Consider the following 20145-nt stretch of genomic DNA (forward strand, 5'->3'; position numbering starts at 1 on the left):
AAGTTATCTCCCTGCTCTGTACCTCAGTTTGCCCCTCATCAAAATGGGGGTGTTGACAAGGACCCTTCTGAGTTGCTAGGGGACGGATCCCCGGATCCCAGTCGAAAGCGTGCGCATACAGAGCCCGCGCTAAACGCTGCGGGGGACTGCTGCGGGCGCAGGGAAAGGGTTAAAGCTGGGCGCTTTTTAATTGTCAAATGACTGCGGGCGATTAGCGCTGGCAGCTTCCTCAATAATCGCTCTTCTCTGTACCTGCTGGGAGCTTAATTAAAAAACAAAGAGGCTCAATTTAAAGGCCATTACTATGCTAATGCAGCCGGGCGGGCGGTGATTAAGCGGCTCGCGCGGGCAGCGGGCGGCTGGGGCGGGGCGTGGGGCGATCAGTTACCCACTAAACGGGCCAACGGTGGGAGGGGGGGGGCGGCGCCCAGGAGTGGCCTTGCGTGAGTGGCCTTGTATGCCCTGCCCAGCAGGGACACCAGGCTTATCCTGCCACAGCCACCCCCAGCCTGAAGAGAAAGACCAGCGGCATTTGAGAGGTCTAACCCTCAGGCCTCCAAGCCCCGAGACTCACCTCTCAGCCCGCCACCTCCTGCGCCCGCCTGTCGGAATCCTGGTGGGAGGAGAGCTCATCCTGGGGACCTGTTCTACCCACCAGCTATAACTGTGTCCCTTCCAAAGTCACAGGAAGAGCAACTGTCAGACTCCCCTATCTCTGACACCTTTCGCTTTCCTCTTCTCCCCAACCACCTTCCCAACCCCTGGAAAAAAATGTGGTGCCGGTCTATCCGGCTAGCCTGGATCAGACCCTGGCTCTGCATAAAGGAAGGGACCGTACTTTTTCAGAGGTGATCCTGGGGCCTTTGAAGGAGGACTGCTCCTGTGTGGCTGTGAGCTCCGGGCTGGGCAGGGTTTCGTCACTGTGGCATTTGGTAGAACCTCATATATACACATTCACAATGTGGCCAGAGCAGAGCAACTCCAGAGAAATGTGCACCGTGCACGCGCAAAAATGCATGGTGGAGGAGAGCCTTGGGCCAGAGCTCATGGTAGCTGGATTGTCTGCAGTGAGAAAGCTTACGCTGGCCATGACTACATCCAGGGGAACACGGGGCAGAAAGTAAAGGAGGAAATGGCCAACCTCGTCTGTAGAGAAATGAACTGCTACTCAGCTCTATGCCTTAAGGGCTCTTTGGAGAAACTCAGACTTAGTAAGGGACCAGACTCTGAGGAATAAGTCACAGGAACCTGAGGTCAAGAAAAGGAGGTAGTGTTGAGTCCCCAGAGGACGAGAAGGAACACTCTTTGGTTCTGGGGACACTTCCAGTCCACATAGGACACCCTGAAGTCTGACTTGACTCCGTGTGTTGGTCCCTGAGTAAGTGTGTTTTCATTGGCTGCCTGGTGAGATTTGTGAAAACAAACTTCAATGATTTAGTTGGCAGCCTTGAAAAACACCCTCCTGAGCTCAGGGGAGATTTACCTTGGTAAATAAAAAAAGTCAGTATGAAGTACAGCTGCCAGCAGGGAGGCTGTGTGGGCTTAATGTGCTGCCACTGGCCATCAGCAAGACTCGAGATGGACAGGAACCCCGAAGCAGAGCGAGCACTCTTAAAAAACATCCATGAAAAAAAAATATCATTTATCTCAATAAAAATAATTTTAGTAAAATAAAAAAGGAAAATGTTGTAAATTATTTAACTATACTAGAAAGAGAATTGATCAAAAAATTAAACTGCCTTAATGGAGTCTATTCTAGAACACACTTGCTCAAAGGAAGTTTATCAATGTTGATGGAACCCTAATTAAACCCTGTTACAGTTTACCTACAAAGAAGCCAAAACCTTTGGGGTGAGAATGGTGGACCACAATACCAGTTTGGGCAGTGCTCTTCCTCACAGACCACTGGGACCCCAGTCCCGGATCTCTCCTACAGAGACTTGAGTAAGGCAGGAGAGCAATTGGCCATGTGTGTATTTGGTAAGTGTTAGCACTTCACATTGTAGTGATGGGTGGATGATGGTTGGATGGACGAATAGACTCTGGATGAGTGGATGGGTAGGTGTGGAGTGAAATGGCTGAGTGGATAAAGGCGTGGATAGATGGCAGATTATGTAAGAAGGATAAAGGTATGGACAGATGGGTGGATATGAGAAGGGTGGGTAGGTAGGTGGATGGTGATAGAGGAATGCGTGGTCAGGTGGTGCATGGGTGGATAAAGGCATGGGTGGCTAAATGCTGGGTACCATGGGTGGATGGAAGCATGGATGGGCAGAGAGATAAATGGATACGTGAGTGGGTGCGCATCTGGATAGATTGATTTATGGATGGGTTATGGGAAGATGGGTAGGTGAATATGAGAGAGGAAGGGGACTTGGCTTGTTAAGTGACTGTGTGAGTGGGTGCATGGATATATCCTTGTCTGGGACAAAAGAATGTGCTTTACCTTCAGGTACTGAGTGGTGGGCCAGGAGCCTTGCTCTCTGACATTCATCCTTACCAACCTGTTTCAATCTAATGCTCTGTCTCCCCAGTCTTGCAGATGGCCTGTGTATGCCTCCTGCCTTTGCTTTTTCCAGCCGCTACCTCCTGGCATGACCTCACTGCTTGTCCTATCTCCGCACACAATGCAACTGTCAAGTCGCCCCTCCACCACACACATACATACACATATGTACACATTCCTTCACTGGAATGCTCTGCAGTCTTTTGAAGTGTGTGTGTGTGTGTGTGTGTGTGTGTGTGTGTGTGTGTGTGCCTGCCACTGTGGACATGTGGAGGTCAGAGAACATCTTCGTGGAGTTGGTCCCCTCCTTCCACATTTCTGTGAGCTCCAGGGATTGAACTAAGGTCCTCAGTCTTGTGCAGCAAGCACCTTTACCCAATAAGCCATCTTGTCCTTCCTCCTCTGAACTAATTTTTTTAAATATTTATTTGAGACAGGAACTCAGTATGTGGCACTGGCTAGCTTGGAACTCACTATGTACACAGGCTAGACTTGAATTTGGGGTAACCCTCAGTTACACACGAGCGTCACCAGCCCCAGCTCTTCTGAGGTCTTTGAAGCCATCAGCAGGTGCTCCTTGCTGCCAGCTCTGCCTTCTGCCTGGCTGGGTATACACCTGCTCAGGCTTTGCCATAGTCCCACAGCCCCCCCCGGGCGTGTGGCGGTGGACCCAGCCCACGGCTCCACTTCTCACAGTGCAGGCTTCCTCGTCTTCCACCCGGGCTGTGGGGACCACACCTCCCTAGCACCTCCAGCCTAGGGCGTGGACATGGCCACTCTGAGCTCACAGAGTGAGACAAACTTATCCCTTGGTGGGCAAGAGGGAAGCCACAGAGGGCTTCTAGAACAAGAACCCTGCACTAAGGCCTGGAGAGCAGCAGCCTGGTGCTTCTCCAACACCATTTCGCTCTTGTAGGGACTCTGAACACACCTCTAGTTAGAGGAACAGTCTGAGTGCAAAGAACGCTTGGGGCCTGGTCTGTAGGAAACACTCAATAAATCTTACAGTGTAGTAGTAACACTACTAAGGGCTGTGGGATCCAGTGACAGGAGCTGGTGACCTCAGTGAAGATGGGGGAAGGGGAGGGACCAGGTTCAGCAGGAGGAAAGGAAGGAGCAGCCCAAGGCCTGGCTCATGGGTGCGCATAAACGTGGTGAGTAGGGGCTCCATAGCCGCTCTACATAGTTTCAGCTGGCATTAAACTAGTGATCTTCCTGCCTCTACCTCCCAGGTGCTGGGATTGCAGTCATGTGCTGCCTTTATGTGATGCTAGGATCAAACCAAGGCCTTCTGTATTCCGGGCAAACGCTCTACCACTCAAGCTGTGCTAGTTCTGGGAACCCAGGCCAGAGCTCATACTCTTCAATACAGACAAGGCCCTTAGCCTGGTACCCTCACACACTTGACTGCCTTAGCTGGCTTCCCTGTGGCTCTTCTGTCTGGACCAGCATCCTAAGCTGGGCCGCAGGGCTTCATGGGAAGGCGCACAAGTGGGATGCTCACCTTCTTCCCTCTGTCCTGGTCTTTGCCTCTCACTGGTAGCAAGAGGAGTCCTGTCTGTTACCCAGGAGGGTCTGGTTTCAGAGACTGCTCAATCCCAGTCTATGGCGGGCTCCTCTGAAGATGGCAAACAGACTGTCAGGTGAGAAGCCAGGTGGTCCAAGCTCGCTCTGTAGGACTTCGTGCGTGTGTACATGTGTGCAAATGTATGTTTGCGTTCATGTCCGTATCTGTGTGTGTGTCCTCGTCAAAGCCCTCCAGAGCTTCAGGTGGCTGGTGCTGCCCAGAGCTGAGGCCCCTTCTCCCCTCCCTAACCGTGTCTCAACTCTCCTTTCTCACACCCCCCCCCACCGGATGAGCAGCCCAGAGCCATCCTTCCTCTGACACCCAATCCTTCAGAAGGGTCCTGGGGGTGAGGCCTTTCAGGATGCCTTCCCTGATGGCACCTAGCGGGAGCAGGCCTCACCTTTGCCTAGTTCACTGAGCTGAGGTCCCCCAGCCTATCTCTGCTACTCAGCCATCATAACTACGTAGCTGCCAGACAGAGCCAGTTAAGATGCCAGCCCAGTGGGCAAACAGATGGTTCAGTGGGTAATGGTGATCTGACCTCAATTCCTAGAAGCCACTTGGTAGAAGGAGAGAACTGACTCAGACAGTTGTCACTCACCTTCCCCGGACACACACACACTAAACAAACAATTTTTAAGTGCTAGTCCATTAGCTCAAAGCCTTCCCAGGTCACATACTCGGCCCTCCCCAAGCCTTACCTACACCTGGGTCCCTCCTCTTCACTCACCTGCTCCAGCCACAGTGCCCTGTGTCACTTCCTGGCACTCCATATACACTCTGACCTCAGGGCCTTTACACAGCTGTTTCCACAGCTGGATCCCCTTGCCTAGATGCCCCAGCTGCCTCTGACTGTCCGTCTAAGACTGCAGCTCTCTGGACTCACCTCCCTGCCTCCTGTGTTGCCTTTTTTTCTCCTTTTGTACATTGTGTGTGGTGGTCTGTCTGTTCAGATAGACACACCATTCTCACCTATAAAATGTCCCCTCTGCTTTGGGAATGGAAGTTGGGGTGCAGCCTGGGGTGGACTATCTCTTCTGCTCTCAGCTCCACCCCCTCTTAGTGCCTGGCATGGAGAAGGTACCAGTGTCTGTCAGATCACTGAATGTGTGCCTGCTGGTATGGAGACAGTATCCCAGGCTCCAAGCTGGGCTGGTCCCTGCCTGCCTAGAGCTTGTGACCTCCAGCCCTGGCTGGGGCCTCCCCACTGTGCCCCGGAGGTGGATCAAAGAGCTAAGAGAAGGCCTGGGGCGGCCCTCATGCAGGCTGGGCAGGCGGCAGGTCAGCAAGGCCCTGCCAAGCCCTGGCAGGCCAGGAGGTACCACAACCGGCAGCCAGTGAGCATGGCCAGCCACGCAGCACATTCCAGCCGCCTGATTGACACGCACTCCGGGCCTGCCTGCGGCTCCTGCCGCATCAAAGCAGATGTTTGCAGCTGGTTTGAGTTGGATCCCATCAACAGGCCCCTTTTTGTCTCCAAATAAAAAACAGCTAAGCCCGGAATGATAAGGATGCACAGGCACTTGGGGGAGATGTCAGTAAGTCCCAGTGATGGGCTGGCTCCTACAGTCCCTGCCACCCCTACTGTCCAGGGCCCTGTCCTCAGGCACTGGAGACCTGCCCCTCGCCCCTGCTCCCCCTGTACCCACATCACAGGGTACCTCAGCCCCCACTGTAAGAAGCTCACACCACAGAGAGCTCTTGCTATCTTGAGCCCTGTCCTGGGGTCCTGTTGCCACCTGGGCGTGGCCTGGAGAAGAGGGCTAGATGCTAGATGGGCATCCAGCCTCCATTTTCTAACAGGGAGCCAGGCTCTCGGGGTAAGGTGGCTTGTCCCCAAATCAGGAGGCAGTGTGGCAGAGCTGGGACTCAGAACCAGGCCTGCCATCCCTGAACCCAATTTCCTACCCCCCACCCCCTGTGGTGAGCATGGCCTGGCAGGTCACCTGCCACACTGTGGCCATCCGTATGGGGCCAGGCACCCTGAGCCAGCTTCCAGACTGTAGCTGGATGATGCTAAGGAAGGCGTAGCCACCAAGCCAGTAGCACCCATTCACGTGGTCTCCACTGGGGAGAAGGGTCTGGCAGTGTCCAGGAGTTTTAGGGCACTCCTAGGAAACACCTGCCTTAGCCACGTGGTCCCTGGCGTTCTGACAGAAGCCTCGCCAAAGAGACAGACAAATAGACTCGTAAGTTGTGTAGAGGAGGCCACAGAGAACAAATCTGTTTGCCTTGTTACCTCGTGATATTCTTAGAGCCCCTTCAAGAAACATTTCTTTTCCTCACCCAACCTGGCTGCCATTTCATTTTTCACAAACTCTAACAACTCAGTATGAGACCTGGGGGTTAGTTAGAGCCGGTGTTGATTCCCAGCTCAGTAGAGACCTTGGACACATAGATAGTGACTGAGATTCTGCGCTAGGGAAGCCTTCACAGAGAAGGGGCCGTTTGAAGCAGACCTTGAAGGATGGACACTCTAGAAGGAAAAGGAAGAGTGGGGAAAGGCAAGCCTTGGAAGCAGATGGGAATTGCTATGTCTGGCGTGGACCGAAAAGCGTGGTGACTGGTGAGAGGCCACGGGTGTGGCTTTGAAGGCCCTGATTTGGTCTTGAGCTCACCATGAGACTACCGGGGGCTTTCAAGTATTCCGAAGTATACTGAAGCCTGATTTAACTGACAAAGGATTGTGTAAGCTTTCTGTCACTGTCACAAAGTCCCTGAGGCAAAATCACCTTCTAAGAAGGACACGTTCATTTGGACTCATGATTTCAGAGGCTTTGGTCCAGGGTCACCTGGCCTAGTGGCAGTCTCTAGGACCCCAGTATCATTTTCAAACCTACACACCCCAAGGACCTAACCTTTCCCCAGGCCCTACCTTCCAAAGAAACACCACTTGCTAATAGCACCATAGGCTAGCCACATATGAGCCTTTGCGAGACGTTTCCAAACTACAGCAAGGAAGTAAGACTAGGTTTTTGAGTGTCCCTGGTTTTTCAGTGTTTTCAGCCTCTTGAGAAATCACGCTGTGCACTGGGGAGGAGCATGCTGGTTATAAGGCCCAAGGGCTCAGCACTGGAGCCGCCAAGTGAGGGCTCACCTAGAGGGCTGAAGGAGGGCCCACTCAGAGCCACGAGCACACAGGGAGTAGAAGTTAGCCTCAGAACCTGACAAAGGGCCCCACAGCTGCAAAGCACACTGACGTGGTATACAGTGAGGAGGAAGAGCTTCCACCTAACAAGAATGCTAAGCCAGTGCTGGCACCCTTGGAGAGATAATAGCAGCAATCATGGTCCCCGTTCACCCTTCCAGCTCCGGGAGCCTCGCCCCCGCCAGCCACACCCATCAGTGTCCCCATTAAACACGTGAAGAGACTGAGACACAAGGGTAAGTACAAGGCCCCAGGGCTCTGAGTTTGGCGTCTGTCTGTCCGTCCGGCGGAAGACATCTGGGGTGAAGACGCCTCAGGGAGGCTACTGTTGTGTGCAATTAACGATCTGTGCTCCACGAGTCCCACAGTGGTCACCAGCTAAGAAGTCGGTCAGTTTTGTGACCCGCATTCAAATCCCCCTCCGCCAAATACTGCATTTCCTGACTTTTTGTTTTCCAATTAGCCTCTTAGGGGTTTAATAAATTGTGCTTTAGACAAAGCAGATGAATGGCCGCTGGAGATGGGTTCTCACAGCCTGGGACTCTTTCAGAGAAGGAAGGCCTCACGACAGGGCGTTTCACACAGTGATCGTTGAAAACTGTGCATGCGGAGTGATGTTCAATTTGGTTTTCATTTATTTTATTATTATTTTTAGAATGGGTCTCATGTGTCCTGCGCTAGCCTCAAAGTCACTATGTAGTCAAGGATGACTTTAAGCTTACTGAGCCATCTCCTGGGTACTGGGGTTACACATGCGTGTCACCATGTCTGGTTTTATGCGATGCCAGGGGATCAAGCCCCGCTCCCCGCAGGCTTAGCAAACATGCTGAGCTATATTCCCAGCTCTTGGTTTGGCTGTGAAGTGGATTGGGCCTCCAGGAACCGTAGGGGCAGAGGCACAGGCCCAGCAAACAAGGATGGCTGGCCCCACAGGGTCAGGGCAGTACTGTGTGTGACCTGGGACAAGGGTCTGCCTGCCCTCCAGATCTGTGAGGACTTAGAGAGATGTTGCGCGTTGGTAGTCATCAAGCCTGCTTAGTTCTCAGAGCTGCCCTGAGACAGGCGTATTTTGAATCAGGAGAACAAGGGAGGCTGGCCAGAGCCTGGGGGTTCTTGCAAGACATACTGGGACTTGTGCACACAGTGACAGGAAACTGCCCCCCCAAAATCATGGAAGCCCCAGTAAGCATAGACCCCAAAGGCCTCATGGATACAGGGGACAGGGCAGGGCAGAGAGGGCAGATGGAAGTAGAAGGCCCCTTGGGCCATTACAGTGCTAAGAGCTTCACAGGGACCTGGTCTTCCCCATTGCTCTGCAGTTAGCTAGGAGCAGCACCCCACTTTTTGTTGACTTGTGTGTTGAAACAGGGTTTCTCTGTGTAACCCTGGCTGTCCCAGAACTCCCTCTTTAGACCAGGCTAGCCTCAAACTCAGAGATGTGCCTGTCTCTGCCTCCCTTGGGATCAAAGGCTTGCGCCCTCACAGCCATCTGGCTTTTGTTGTTTTGTTTTTGAGACAAGAGTCCCATGTAGCCCAGGCTGGCTGGCCCTGAACTCTGCATAACCAGAGATGACCTTGAACTTTTACATTTATTTTGATTACTGTGTGTGTTTATAATGGGAGGACGTGTGCTAGAACATGTCCTCTTCTTCAAACTTTATGTGTGTTTGAGGGATTAAACAGGGTTCAGACTTGTGCAGCGAGTCCAAGAGAGCCATATCACTGGCTCTGACCTTGAACTTTGGGTCCTCCTCTCTCCCTCTCCCTCCCCATCGTGTTTAATGTCTGCCACAGTGCCTGGTGTCGGGGGGCTGGGACCCAGGTCTTTACTCATGCTAGGCAAGCACTCTACCAGCTGAGCCACGTGCCCAGTGTTTCTGTGTAACAGGGAGAACTGGAGTCTCAGAGGTTAAATGTCTTACTCAAAGTCACATAGAAAGGCAGATCCAGAGCTAGGGGAGAGAGCATTCATCTAGGACAAGCAAAGACCTGGATTTGTACCTTGAAGTCGTGGCGCCGAGGCACGCCCCAGCCTTGTCTGCTTGCAGCACTAAGCTTTAAGCCCCTGCCTTCAGTGCTGAGGAGCCGGCTTCAGCATGAGCCCATTGCACACAAAGCAAGCTGAGGCTGGTTGAGAGGCATTGCTCATGAAGCTTCCGAGACAGCAGTGCCCTGCCTCTGGCCGGCCTGCTTCTCCTGGGTTCTCAGGGGCTCCTGGTTCCAGCCGTGTGCTTATGTGAAGGGACTGAGAGAGGGGGCAGATTTGGAGAGAGGAGGGAACCCCCTCACACACACAGGCACCGAGAGCAGCTCCCACTCCGCCCCTGCACGGTAGACAAAGCCTATCCCGTAATTGGGAGTGAGTATTTCATACGTGCCCCCCGATGTTTTATTGGGTGGAGAGATGCTTGGAGACCGAACGGATGGCACATTCCGTTTATAAAGTGCCCGCCGCTTGTTTTATTTCCCAGGCTCTTGCAATCTAGATAACAGATGACACCCCGAGTGGCTGTGCTGCCTGGAAATGGCTGCTGGAGCCTTTGGAGGGGTATTAATAATAGATTGTGTTGATGAGCTTGGAGAAAGTCGCAATCCACCCCCTGCTGCCAAGGCATTAGTGCGGCTGTTGAATGCAGGAGCGCCAGCTTTGTGGCACAGTCGCTGAATGCAGGTCACCCCAGCGCACACCCCGCTCGCTACCTTCTGCAGCCTAGCTGGGGAGCAAGATGTGCTGACTCTGGCCTGGGACCTGGCCAGTGTCCATCTGTTCTGACCCCTGCAGCCCTTACTGGGCACCTCGGTCAGGCGCAGAGCAGCCTCTGCCTCTGGGAAGGAGTCCACGGCTAGGAGCCTCTGTCTACCTATAGCTGCCAATGGGGGCAAAACTACATGTCCTGTGCCTTCCTTGCAAAGCCACAGCTGGGATGGGCCAGAGGGTTCGTACTTGCCTCGAACACCTGGTCTGATCTTCAGTACGTCACCAAGACTTTACACCCACTCCACAAATACCCACAAGAGGCCTCCTGAGAACTAGAAAAGCGATAACGTGCCTTGAGGTATCCCCCTCGGAGACCTGCATGGCGACTTCATGCTGACTCATCAAATCCTCTGGATGGTCTTCTGGCATCCCCATCTTATAGCACAGCAACCTGAGGCAATAAGGAAGTTCAGAGGTGGGTAGGGGAGGCCGTCTCCCCTAGAACACACTATCGTCAGAGAAGGCTTCCCAGAGAAGGTGACAGTGGAGTTGGGTGTTGCAGGTTGAATAGGAGTCTGCCAGACAGAATAGAGGTTGATACTGGTGTGGCCCCCAGGCTGAGCACTCTGGCTGGTGCCAGGGCAGCAATCAGAACTGGAGGAATCCCTGTCCACCGTGAAACAGCATTTTGTCATGGGTGGCGCTGTTGGCAGCCCCGGGAAGGGAAGCGGGGCGTGAGCCTGGCGTTTACGGCTGTCCCTGCTCCAGAACCGATTAGCAGAGAATTGCAGCTGTAATCTGTGCCCGTGATGGCGGGCCATAAAGAGGGATGGGACGTGAGATGCTCCCAAGGTGGCGCCCGCAGACGTGGCCCGGGGATGCGGGGAATGAAAAATGGTTTTAATTCCCTCCCAGCAGCAATAATTTGATTCTTCATAAATTTTTCCATCAAAGTGTTGTTGAAACTGAGTTCCCACAGAGCAGGCATGTGACAGGGTGTGGGGTGTGGGGAGGAACGGTCAGCAGAGCATCAGGACCCTCCAGGACAAGCTGGCCGGGGGTGCGAAGATCCTATCCTGGCTGGCTCCTTGGATGGGAGACAGAGGCGGCCATGGTGAGAGCCTGGACCAGCCCACACTGCTCTTCCATTTTCTCATCCCGAAAATGGGGCCAGGGCTCTCTGGTCTCAAGGGCCACTGTAAGATCAGGTGACGTCCATGTGCTGAGGACAGCAGCTACCCACGGTTCAGCGAGCCATCCCCACGCCGAAGTAAAGGGACAAGAAGACGACACCGGGCCAAAGGGCAGGGACAGGACGTGCCTAGAGGCCACTGTGAGGGTGCTCTGGAAGCCCTGTGGCTGGTCTGAGGGGCTGCAGCCAGGAAGAAGGGGTGGTGAGATGGGACGGCCCCCTAAGGGCCCTGGGGAGCTATGGGAGAGTGTGGAGCAGGAAAGAGCAAGATCAACTTGCGTTTTGCAAAGGGCTCCTCTCTGTCCTGGGTTGGGGCACAGGGAGAGAGAGAGTTGAAGGGTTTGAGGATCTGGGAGCCCAGGGAGGCGAGCAGGGCCCAGGCTGGAGGGCAAAAGTGGAATTGTTTGGCCATGAGGGTGAAGGAGGTGAGTGGTCAGGCTGACCCTGCACACTGCCCTCTAGTGGCTTCCGTGCCTGAGCAGGCAGATCCAGATGCACAGCCGACCGTCCAGGAGAGGCACCTGATGCCCGCCCTGGGTCCCCTCAGGACATGCAGAAGAGGGGGGGTCCCTGCCTCCCACTGTTCTGTCAGGGCGGCAGAGGGAGCAGACCCGGGCGAGACCGTTTCAGCCCAGCCTGTGCCTCCTCGGCGTCCCACCCGCAGGCTCTTCGCGGCCAAGTGCAGCGGCTGCATGGAGAAGATCGCGCCCACCGAGTTCGTGATGCGGGCGCTGGAGTGCGTGTACCACCTGGGCTGCTTCTGCTGCTGCGTGTGCGAGAGGCAGCTGCGCAAGGGGGACGAGTTCGTGCTCAAGGAGGGCCAGCTGCTGTGCAAGGGCGACTACGAGAAGGAGAAGGACCTCCTCAGCTCCGTGAGCCCCGACGAGTCTGACTCTGGTGAGCCGAGGCCGGAAGGCTGCAGGACGTAGCTCGGCGGGGTGCTGGAGAGGGCCTTCTGAGCTCCGCAGAGCTGTACACCCCCCCCGCCCCTCCCCCCCCGCCCACGTCCAGCCAGCATCGAGGTGTCACTCTGTCTCTTCTCTGGGTGCGAGCCCCGAGGCGCACACACCTGTGTGCGACCACACACACGCCCAGCGTCTGTAGAGACACCGCCCCTCGTGCCCCTATGTGGAGACATGTACTCACGCAGCCAAACATGCCAAGCTCCTCCTGGTCCCACACAATCATCCATGTATATGCCTCAGACCTCTGCACCTGGCCAGCACACTCAGGGGCTGCACGTTCATGTTCAGATACACACTCACACGCGCTGTAGGCACGTGTACACTTGCTCTGTGGCGAGGCCTGAAGTTCAGTTGGCACCTTGTCACGCCTGAGACTTGAGCAGGGAACAGGCCAAGATGGCTGGTCTGCCCTTTGAGCTCTCCTGGCCCCGCAGGCACGGCCTCTGCCCACGTGGGGAGTGCAGGGCCCCAGTGTCTGGATTTCAGCGTGACAGAGCCCTCCTGTGTCGGCTGCTGCCGTCCCTGGGTTAGACACGGCATCCCTGAGACCACCTGCACTCCCCCAAAAGGGAAGGCCGCCGGCCCGGCTCAGGGACCCGGTAGAAGAGATCAGAGTCCTCCATGGGGCTCACCTCCAGAAAAGGGGGACTAGGGAGGGGGGCAGGTTCCAGGGAGGAGTGTCAGAGCTTATGGCTTTTGGGAAGCTTGCCACAACCCTGGGGTCATGAAAGTGGTGTGTGTGTGTGTGTGTGTGTGTGTGTGTGTGTGTGTGTGTGTGTGTGTTGCTGGGTATGCACACACGCTTCCTCATGCTATACATGTCGTGACATGTATTTGTCCCGGCCTGTGGGTACAGGCCTCTGTGAGCCCACAGTTGTAAATGTCTCTAAGCTGCCTATGTGTGGGCCTCCGTGTCAAGATGCAGGTGGGTGTAGCCATCGAGGCACTGTTCCCCACAGCGGCCTGCTTCACAGTCTCCCTGAGCATGTGTGTTCATTCCTGCACTTGTGGATGCCGTGGAGGAACCTGTGGACCATCGGGGCTGTCCCAGGCTGGGGCCCCGAATGAGCAAGTGAAAAGTGTATATTTGGGTCATGGGACATGCAGGGAACAGGCGGTAAAGGCCCTAGCAAGGAAGGATCTCTGGGCCTCGGGAAGAGCCTACTTCCTCCTGCGGTCATTAGGGAGCCCCCACAGATATCAGCCGAGGGTGAAGAAGTCTCGCCTAAAGGTACAACGATCAGACTGACAGGTTGGGTTGTGTCTTTTACAGTGAAGAGTGAGGATGAAGATGGAGACATGAAGCCGGCCAAGGGGCAGGGCAGCCAGAGTAAGGGCAGTGGAGATGATGGCAAGGACCCAAGAAGGCCCAAACGGCCCCGGACCATCCTCACCACGCAGCAGAGAAGGGCCTTTAAGGCTTCTTTTGAGGTCTCCTCCAAGCCTTGTCGGAAGGTGAGGAGTTCCAGGTGGGATGGTCTGGGCCGGCACCCCTCTTCTGCTTGTCGTCGGTCCTCTCACTGGGGGGCAGAAGTGTCCTTCCACCCCTCCACCCGACTGCCACCTCCCAGCCGCCAGCCACAGACCTGATCGGCCCACTTCTCTCCGGGTCAGGTACGAGAGACTCTGGCAGCAGAGACAGGCCTCAGCGTGCGTGTGGTGCAGGTCTGGTTTCAGAACCAAAGAGCAAAGGTAAGAGGTCACTGCCGTGCCAGTGCTCCGGGGCAGAGCTGGGAGACGGGGGTGAGGAGGCAGAGAGGGGGCCTGGCCGTGGGCCGAGACTGAGTGGGCACCCGGCCTGTCCCCCTGCAGATGAAGAAGCTGGCTCGGCGGCACCAGCAGCAGCAGGAGCAGCAGAATTCCCAGCGGCTGGGCCAAGGTGAGCCTCCAGGGCTGTGGGGTCTCTGCTGTGAAAGCCACTGCTGTGCGCTTGCTCAGTGTGGCTGGGCTCCTTCCCCCACACCCTTCCCACCCGAGGCACTCAGCTCCCACCAGGACAGGGTTGTCAGGCATACCGTAGGAGGTCTCTTCTGGGATCATGCCACTACCAAGGGGCAAAGCTGCCCTGTGCAGAGGGCTCCAAGCTGCGCCTTTTAGCAGTGGCATATGCTGGCTGATCAGCCATCTTGTAAGAGTACCTCAGAGAAGCTGGGAGTTATGGGAAGCCCAGGGTGGGTTGCTAGTAGTAAGAGGCCCGTCCATGGAGCAGAAGCACGGTCCCTCAAGGCTGAATTTGGCTCGGAAGTCTATTTCAGCACCAACATGTTGGTCCAGGGCTGGTCTCCTTGGCTAACAGGGCATGGAGACTTAGAAGTTGTGGTGAGAGGGGGCGAAGAGAGCTGCCGAGACTACTGGTAGAGTAGAGGCATAGAACTACCTGCTCTTGGGGGAACAGGGGCCCCTGGGAAGACACTTAGGGGTGGAGCCGGACTTGGGGAATCTCCTGACAATGTCCCAAAGCCCCACATTTCTTGTTGAGCCCTATAGCCCCCGCCCCCGGGGGCCACAGTCTTCTGCCTCCAGTCACCAGGCCGCTCTGTGCTTGCTCCTGGAGAACAACGTGCCCTATTCTCCAGGGTCCCTCCCTCCCTCCCCCACGCCCCCAGGGATCCTCCCAGCTCACCAGAGCCCATTTGGTACCACCTCACCACCCATGACCCTCTGACCACCGTGTGTGTGCACATGCCTGCTCATCTCTGTCCACATCCGGCGAGCGGTTGTCCCTTACCCATTGTTCGCCTTTCATACAGAGAACTTGACAGGGTCCCTAAGACTTCCCCCAAGCAGACCCAGCCCCTGTGCTCTGCCCCTGCTCCCAGCTTCCTTCCACAGGGCCTCCCTTGCTATAGGTAGTCCCGGAGGGAATCCTGAAACACCCCATTGTCTCCTATCCACCCTACCCCTGGCTGCCCATGTTGGCTGCCTTGCTCCCTGATGGTCTGGCCCCAGCTGTTGGACTTTCCAGACCCACCTGGCAGACCACTTCCTCCCCAGCCTGTTGTACCCCTTCCTGGTGGTTCTTTAAGTCCTACTGGGATGAGGACCCTTCCTCCAGGAAGCCTTCCTGGGCTTGGGTTCCACCTTAGTGCTCTTACATGGTGAATTGTGGTACATGGCCACTACTGGCAAAGCTCACCGCCTCTCTAGCACAGCTCTTGCAGACAAAGCCAGTGGAAGACAGAGCAAAGGGGACGTCTTTGGGGGAGAGACGTTGGGAGCAGGGGTAGAGCACAGGGAGACATGGAGACAGAAGACAGAAGGAGCATCTAGGAGTTGGGGGGTCCCGGGGCCCCTGGAGAGCATCTGCAGGACAGGGTCGGCAGGACGAGTTGGTGAAAACATTCACTGTCCTCAGAGGTTCTGTCAAGCCGCATGGAGGGCATGATGGCCTCCTACACCCCGCTGGCCCCTCCGCAGCAGCAGATCGTGGCCATGGAGCAGAGCCCCTACGGGAGCAGCGACCCCTTCCAGCAGGGCCTCACGCCGCCCCAAATGCCAGGTGACCACATGAACCCCTATGGTAAGCTGCCCCACCCCCCATCTGCCCTTTGTCCCTGCCTAGCCAGGCAGACAGAGGCTGTGACAGTCCCTGATGCCCAGAGCCAAGGGCCCAGGGCCCAGGGCAGTCCAGCCAGCACTGCCAGCACGCAGCCCCCTGACGGGAAGGGCCTAGCCCCAGCCAGCTGGCCTGCCCATAACCCCTGGCCATGGAGCCTGTGGGGCTGCCAGGACCCCCTGGAGCCCTGGCCCATGCCCAGCTCCTGACATCCCTTCCGCACCCCACAGGGAACGACTCCATCTTCCATGATATCGACAGCGATACCTCCCTCACCAGCCTCAGCGACTGCTTCCTCGGCTCCTCCGACGTAGGCTCCCTGCAGGCCCGCGTGGGGAACCCCATCGACCGGCTCTACTCCATGCAGAGCTCCTACTTTGCCTCCTGAGAACCAGCCGGGCCGCATGGACACTTGGGCCTGGGCCTAGGGTGGGACCACAGGCCTCCGCAGCCAGCCGGCCCCCCAGCCTGCCACCCGCTCTGATTCTACAGACAGCCATACGGTGCCCTCCCCTCGGCCCAGCCGGACCTGGCTCAAGTGCCCAGTGGGCACAGCCAGACAGGCAGATGGGTGCAGCCTGGGCAGGGACTGTGTCCTGCCCACAGAGACCTTGTGACCCCTGGGGACCCAGAGCTCTTGGACAGCCACGCACCTCCCAGTCCTTTGGCTCCACCACCACCTTTCTCCACCTCTTTTTTGGGGAAGCTTAAATTTGTTCTTTTTTTTTTTCTTCTTCTTCTTCTTCTTTTTTTTAACATTCTGTTTCCAGCCAACTTCCATTGTCCCTGCAAGGCCAGCCCTGTGGTACCCGAGAAACGATTATACGGGTGTCCTGCGCTGGCAACCACTTCCCCTTTTAGTCAGCGCAGGGGATGGTTTCTGGGTCCTAGGAGGCCCGGGGTCACTGTTCCCAGCCCTAGGCTGGAGCAGAGGAGAGGAGGGGCCAAGCAGGCATGACAGGCCCTTTGGCCCTGCCTGAACCAGGAGTCACAGCAAGAGGAGGGATGAGCCCAGAGAGGTGCAGAGGAACGGAGATGCATATGGACTAGCTCGTCTGTAGGCACACCTGTGCAAGCAAGCATCCACACCTGGGTGCGCGCACAGATGTGGAAGAGGCGCCATCCCCTGCAGGGGTCCTGCCTCCGAGAGCAATTGGAGAGGGAGGCAGGAGGGAAGCCTGGGGTATGAGCAGGCAGACTAGGTGGATCCAGGCTCTGTGCAGGTCATGACTGCCAGGACAAGTGGGCAGTTCCAGAACCACCAGGTCCCAGACCAGAGACAGAACCCACAGAAGCAAGTAGAATCAGGCCACAGCAGCCGCTCCCGATGGAAAGGACCTCAAGAGTCACCAGCTTGACACCATCTGATTCTCAATTCCCTCTGGTCCTTGTTCTCACGCAGGACCAGCAGTGAAAAGCCCAAGCCAGCCCCCCTTCTTATGGCCTCTGCTGACCCTTAGCCCCTCTTCTCAGTCGGCTGAGGCTGTACACTGGCAGGGCTCTGGCCTGCTCTGCGGGCATGGGACAGCCATCACCAACCCCTTTCTGTGCCCCCGCAACATTAGCCAGCTCACAGGGACCAGGCCCATCACCTTCCCTGCTTTTGGCACCTTATCTCTGCTGATGCCGTCTGAGGTCCAGCAGGTGGCTTAGGTCGCATGACTTTGGAACCCCACCCTTATTCTATCATGAGCCCTCTGGGCCTCACACAGGTACGATGACAAGCCACAACTCCTCAGTGTGTATGGGTGGGATGCTGGTTGCCTCGAGCCCACGGGAGACTGTGGCATGTGCCTGGTCGCCTTTCCTTTCGTTGGCTCGGCCAGATCGGGGTATTACTGTGAACTTGCTGTGTTCCCTTCCGCTCTGTTAGCTGAGTGACAAGGCCAGCCCTGTGGGGCTCCCGCCATGTCCTTGCACAGTATTTAGCCCACCATTATTTCAGCCTCCTGTGCCACCCCAGCCTCCAGTCTCCTGGACTCTTCCTGCCCACAGCAGAAGCTATGGTGGTCTTTCTTTGGCACACCACTCCCCCCACTGGCCCCTGGCAGGCACTGTGTCCCAGGCCAGATGCCCAGGATGCTGTCATTCATTTAATGCTGAATCCTAACCCCCGCCATCCTGATGTCTGCTGAGCTCTGAGTCTCAGCCTCTCTCTCTCTCTGTCCCTCTCTCCCTCCCTTGGGCTCCTGTGTCTGGCTAGTTAAGCTGTGTGGGTTTGTTCTCTGTCTCTGGGGATACCTATCCTCAGACCCCCTCGATCCCACTCAGATGTCACAATATGGAGTCGTCAGGGAAGAGCAGCCAGCATAGCCCATCGGTGTCCTCCTTTGTATAAAGTGAGCGTCACTAATGTCCATGCTGAAGCTGTGGTCCTGAGCCACCTGCTCTCCTGGGACTCGCCCTTTCCCCCTCTGTCACAGACCCCTGGCCGAGTTGTACAGGGCCATACTCGGGGCAGACCCAGGGTACATACCAGAACCCAGGAGACCCAGCTCCTCTTACCCACTTTTAAGCTGGAGGACACAATGCCACCGGGCGGTGTGGCTGCTGGGAAACCAGAGACAGGAGAGAGGCAGGGGTGTGCTCAAGGCTCCACAGCAGAGCAGTGATGGAGCTGCAGCCGAGAAGAGAGCAGCAAGCCTGTCCCCATCTCCTGTGTCTCACAAATGGCCCCCACCAGGGACCAGTGTGTTCTCACCACTCCTGCTGGGCCCAAGGGTCCTCCCTTCCTATTCCGGGGCCTCCAGACCCCACGTCCAGCCCTGGCCTCTGCTGTCCCCATGCTAGTGTCCCAAGCCAGTAGATATTACTAGGACACTTTTAGGTTAGCAGAGGAGGGACCTGAGCCGTCACATGGGAGATGCCCTGCAGCCGTTCTCAGGATTCCTTCACCACGGCTGTGGCCCACTGCCCTGCTAAAACAACGTGCCAACCCTGGATGCTGCAGGGACTGGGGCTTCTGTCCTGTGGGAAGAGACAGCCTTTGCTCCGGCCCTGCCCAGGCCTTGTTAGAGACCACACTCAGGTTGGGGAACTGAGGCTGAGAGAAGGCAGCAGTGTGGGGCTGAAAGGGCTAGCCTGCAGCTCGAGGGAGCAGGGGGATGTGGGAGGCAGATGCAGAAAGGAGAGATGGGTAGGGGCATCTCAGATTCCCACCTCCTGGCTGGGCATGTGGCAGTGTTGAGGCTCAGGAGGGAGCCTGGCCAGGTGTGACGCAGGAGCAACAGGAACTCAGGCTTTGTCCCAGCCAGGGCCCAAACTGTGGATTCCGAATACTCTGCTGTCCTCAGAGACTGCCTCACAAAAGGCCACACACAGACGCCACACCAGGTGTGAGGGTCAGTCCAAAGGCTGGCACGGGCAGCCTGCTGTCACAGAGGCTTCCTGGAGGGGGCTGGATGGCGAGGAGCTGCCTTCACACAAATAGGCCCAGCGGAGGGGCAGCCCCTCTCCCTTTAGAGACATCCCTTTAAGGCGAGGCCACCTCCCTAGTCTATCTGGATGTCTCCCCTGCTCAGTCAGGAAACGGGAAAGAGGGACTCCGAGCTCTGGGCACCCCTAGGGCCGGGGGGCCGCTGCAGCCCAGGGCTGACCGCTGTGGGGAAGGGGCACCACACTCACACACACGTACGTGCACACACACTCACACCTGATACAAGGAGGCTCACACGTGGCCTGGGCGCAGGGAAGCAGGAAGGAGCCTTTAACATGTGGCCCTTGATAGGGACAATTGCCAGTGGTCTCTGGGCTGCTGCCCTGCCCTGCCCCGGGGTCCCACTGGAGGGAATTTGTTGCAGCAGGGCTGGGTCCAGGCCACCCACCGTACTCTTCCGTTTACCTTGTACAGACTGCCCGCCTGCCATCCCCACACACATTTTATTTAATAACTTGTCATTGTTAAATTATTTATTAGCGTTACCACATTACCACCCCCGCCTTCCACTCACCTTCTGCCTCTTCCCACAAAAGCAGAAAATGGAAACAACGAGAAAAAAGATGAGATGTTGGTATATTTGTAAATAAACAACCTGTACACGCCTGTGTGGCCTCTCCTTGGGGGATGGGGACTGGGCCTAAGAGGGAGCTGTCTCTGACACTACTGGACTTCCTGCTGCTGCCAGGGTCAGCAAGTCATGGACACAGGGTTTGGGGTCCCTCGTCTTGCCCAACTCCACCTCATAATCCCCTTCTCTCTTTGCCTCAACCCTTGCCAACATCCATCTCCATTCTGCTCTGTCCAATTACCCAATACTCAGCCATTCCTTCACTCAAGCAGCCATTGCTTTGTAAAGGGTCCTTTGAGTGTCAACCAAGCTGAGAAGCAGGGAAAAGATGGTCACCTCCAAGGACGTAGAAAGCCTGACATTGTTCAGGTGAGGTACAATGGAGCCTTGGCCTCGGGGGACCTGGTCTCGTGGGGATAGGAATCAGGGAAGGCTTCCTGGAAGAAGCCATTCAGTTGGGATGTGAAGGGATTTGGGATGAGAGGGGTGTCTGGGGGTGGTCCAAC

At 56.2% G+C, this 20145-nt stretch overlaps 1 protein-coding gene across 2 annotated transcripts in view; it reads left to right on the plus strand.

The window, feature by feature from the left end:
• Lmx1b (LIM homeobox transcription factor 1 beta) overlaps positions 1–19668 on the plus strand; it is a 77347-nt gene extending 57679 nt beyond the window's left edge. Inside the window, exons 3-8 of one of the 2 annotated variants that reach the window (XM_055601000.1) lie at positions 11776–12008; positions 13350–13531; positions 13691–13768; positions 13889–13955; positions 15432–15596; positions 15863–19668. In XM_055601000.1, the coding sequence (XP_055456975.1) occupies positions 11776–12008; positions 13350–13531; positions 13691–13768; positions 13889–13955; positions 15432–15596; positions 15863–16020 (883 nt within the window). In that variant the 3' untranslated portion in view covers positions 16021–19668. The remainder of the gene's footprint in view (positions 1–11775; positions 12009–13349; positions 13532–13690; positions 13769–13888; positions 13956–15431; positions 15597–15862) is intronic. The other variant, XM_055601001.1, reaches the window with a different exon arrangement.
• Positions 19669–20145: the final 477 nt, after the last annotated feature.

Source organism: Psammomys obesus, unplaced genomic scaffold (genome assembly GCF_907164565.1).
Source record: "Psammomys obesus unplaced genomic scaffold, mPsaObe1.curated_primary_1811, whole genome shotgun sequence".
Classification (NCBI taxonomy): domain Eukaryota; kingdom Metazoa; phylum Chordata; class Mammalia; order Rodentia; family Muridae; genus Psammomys; species Psammomys obesus.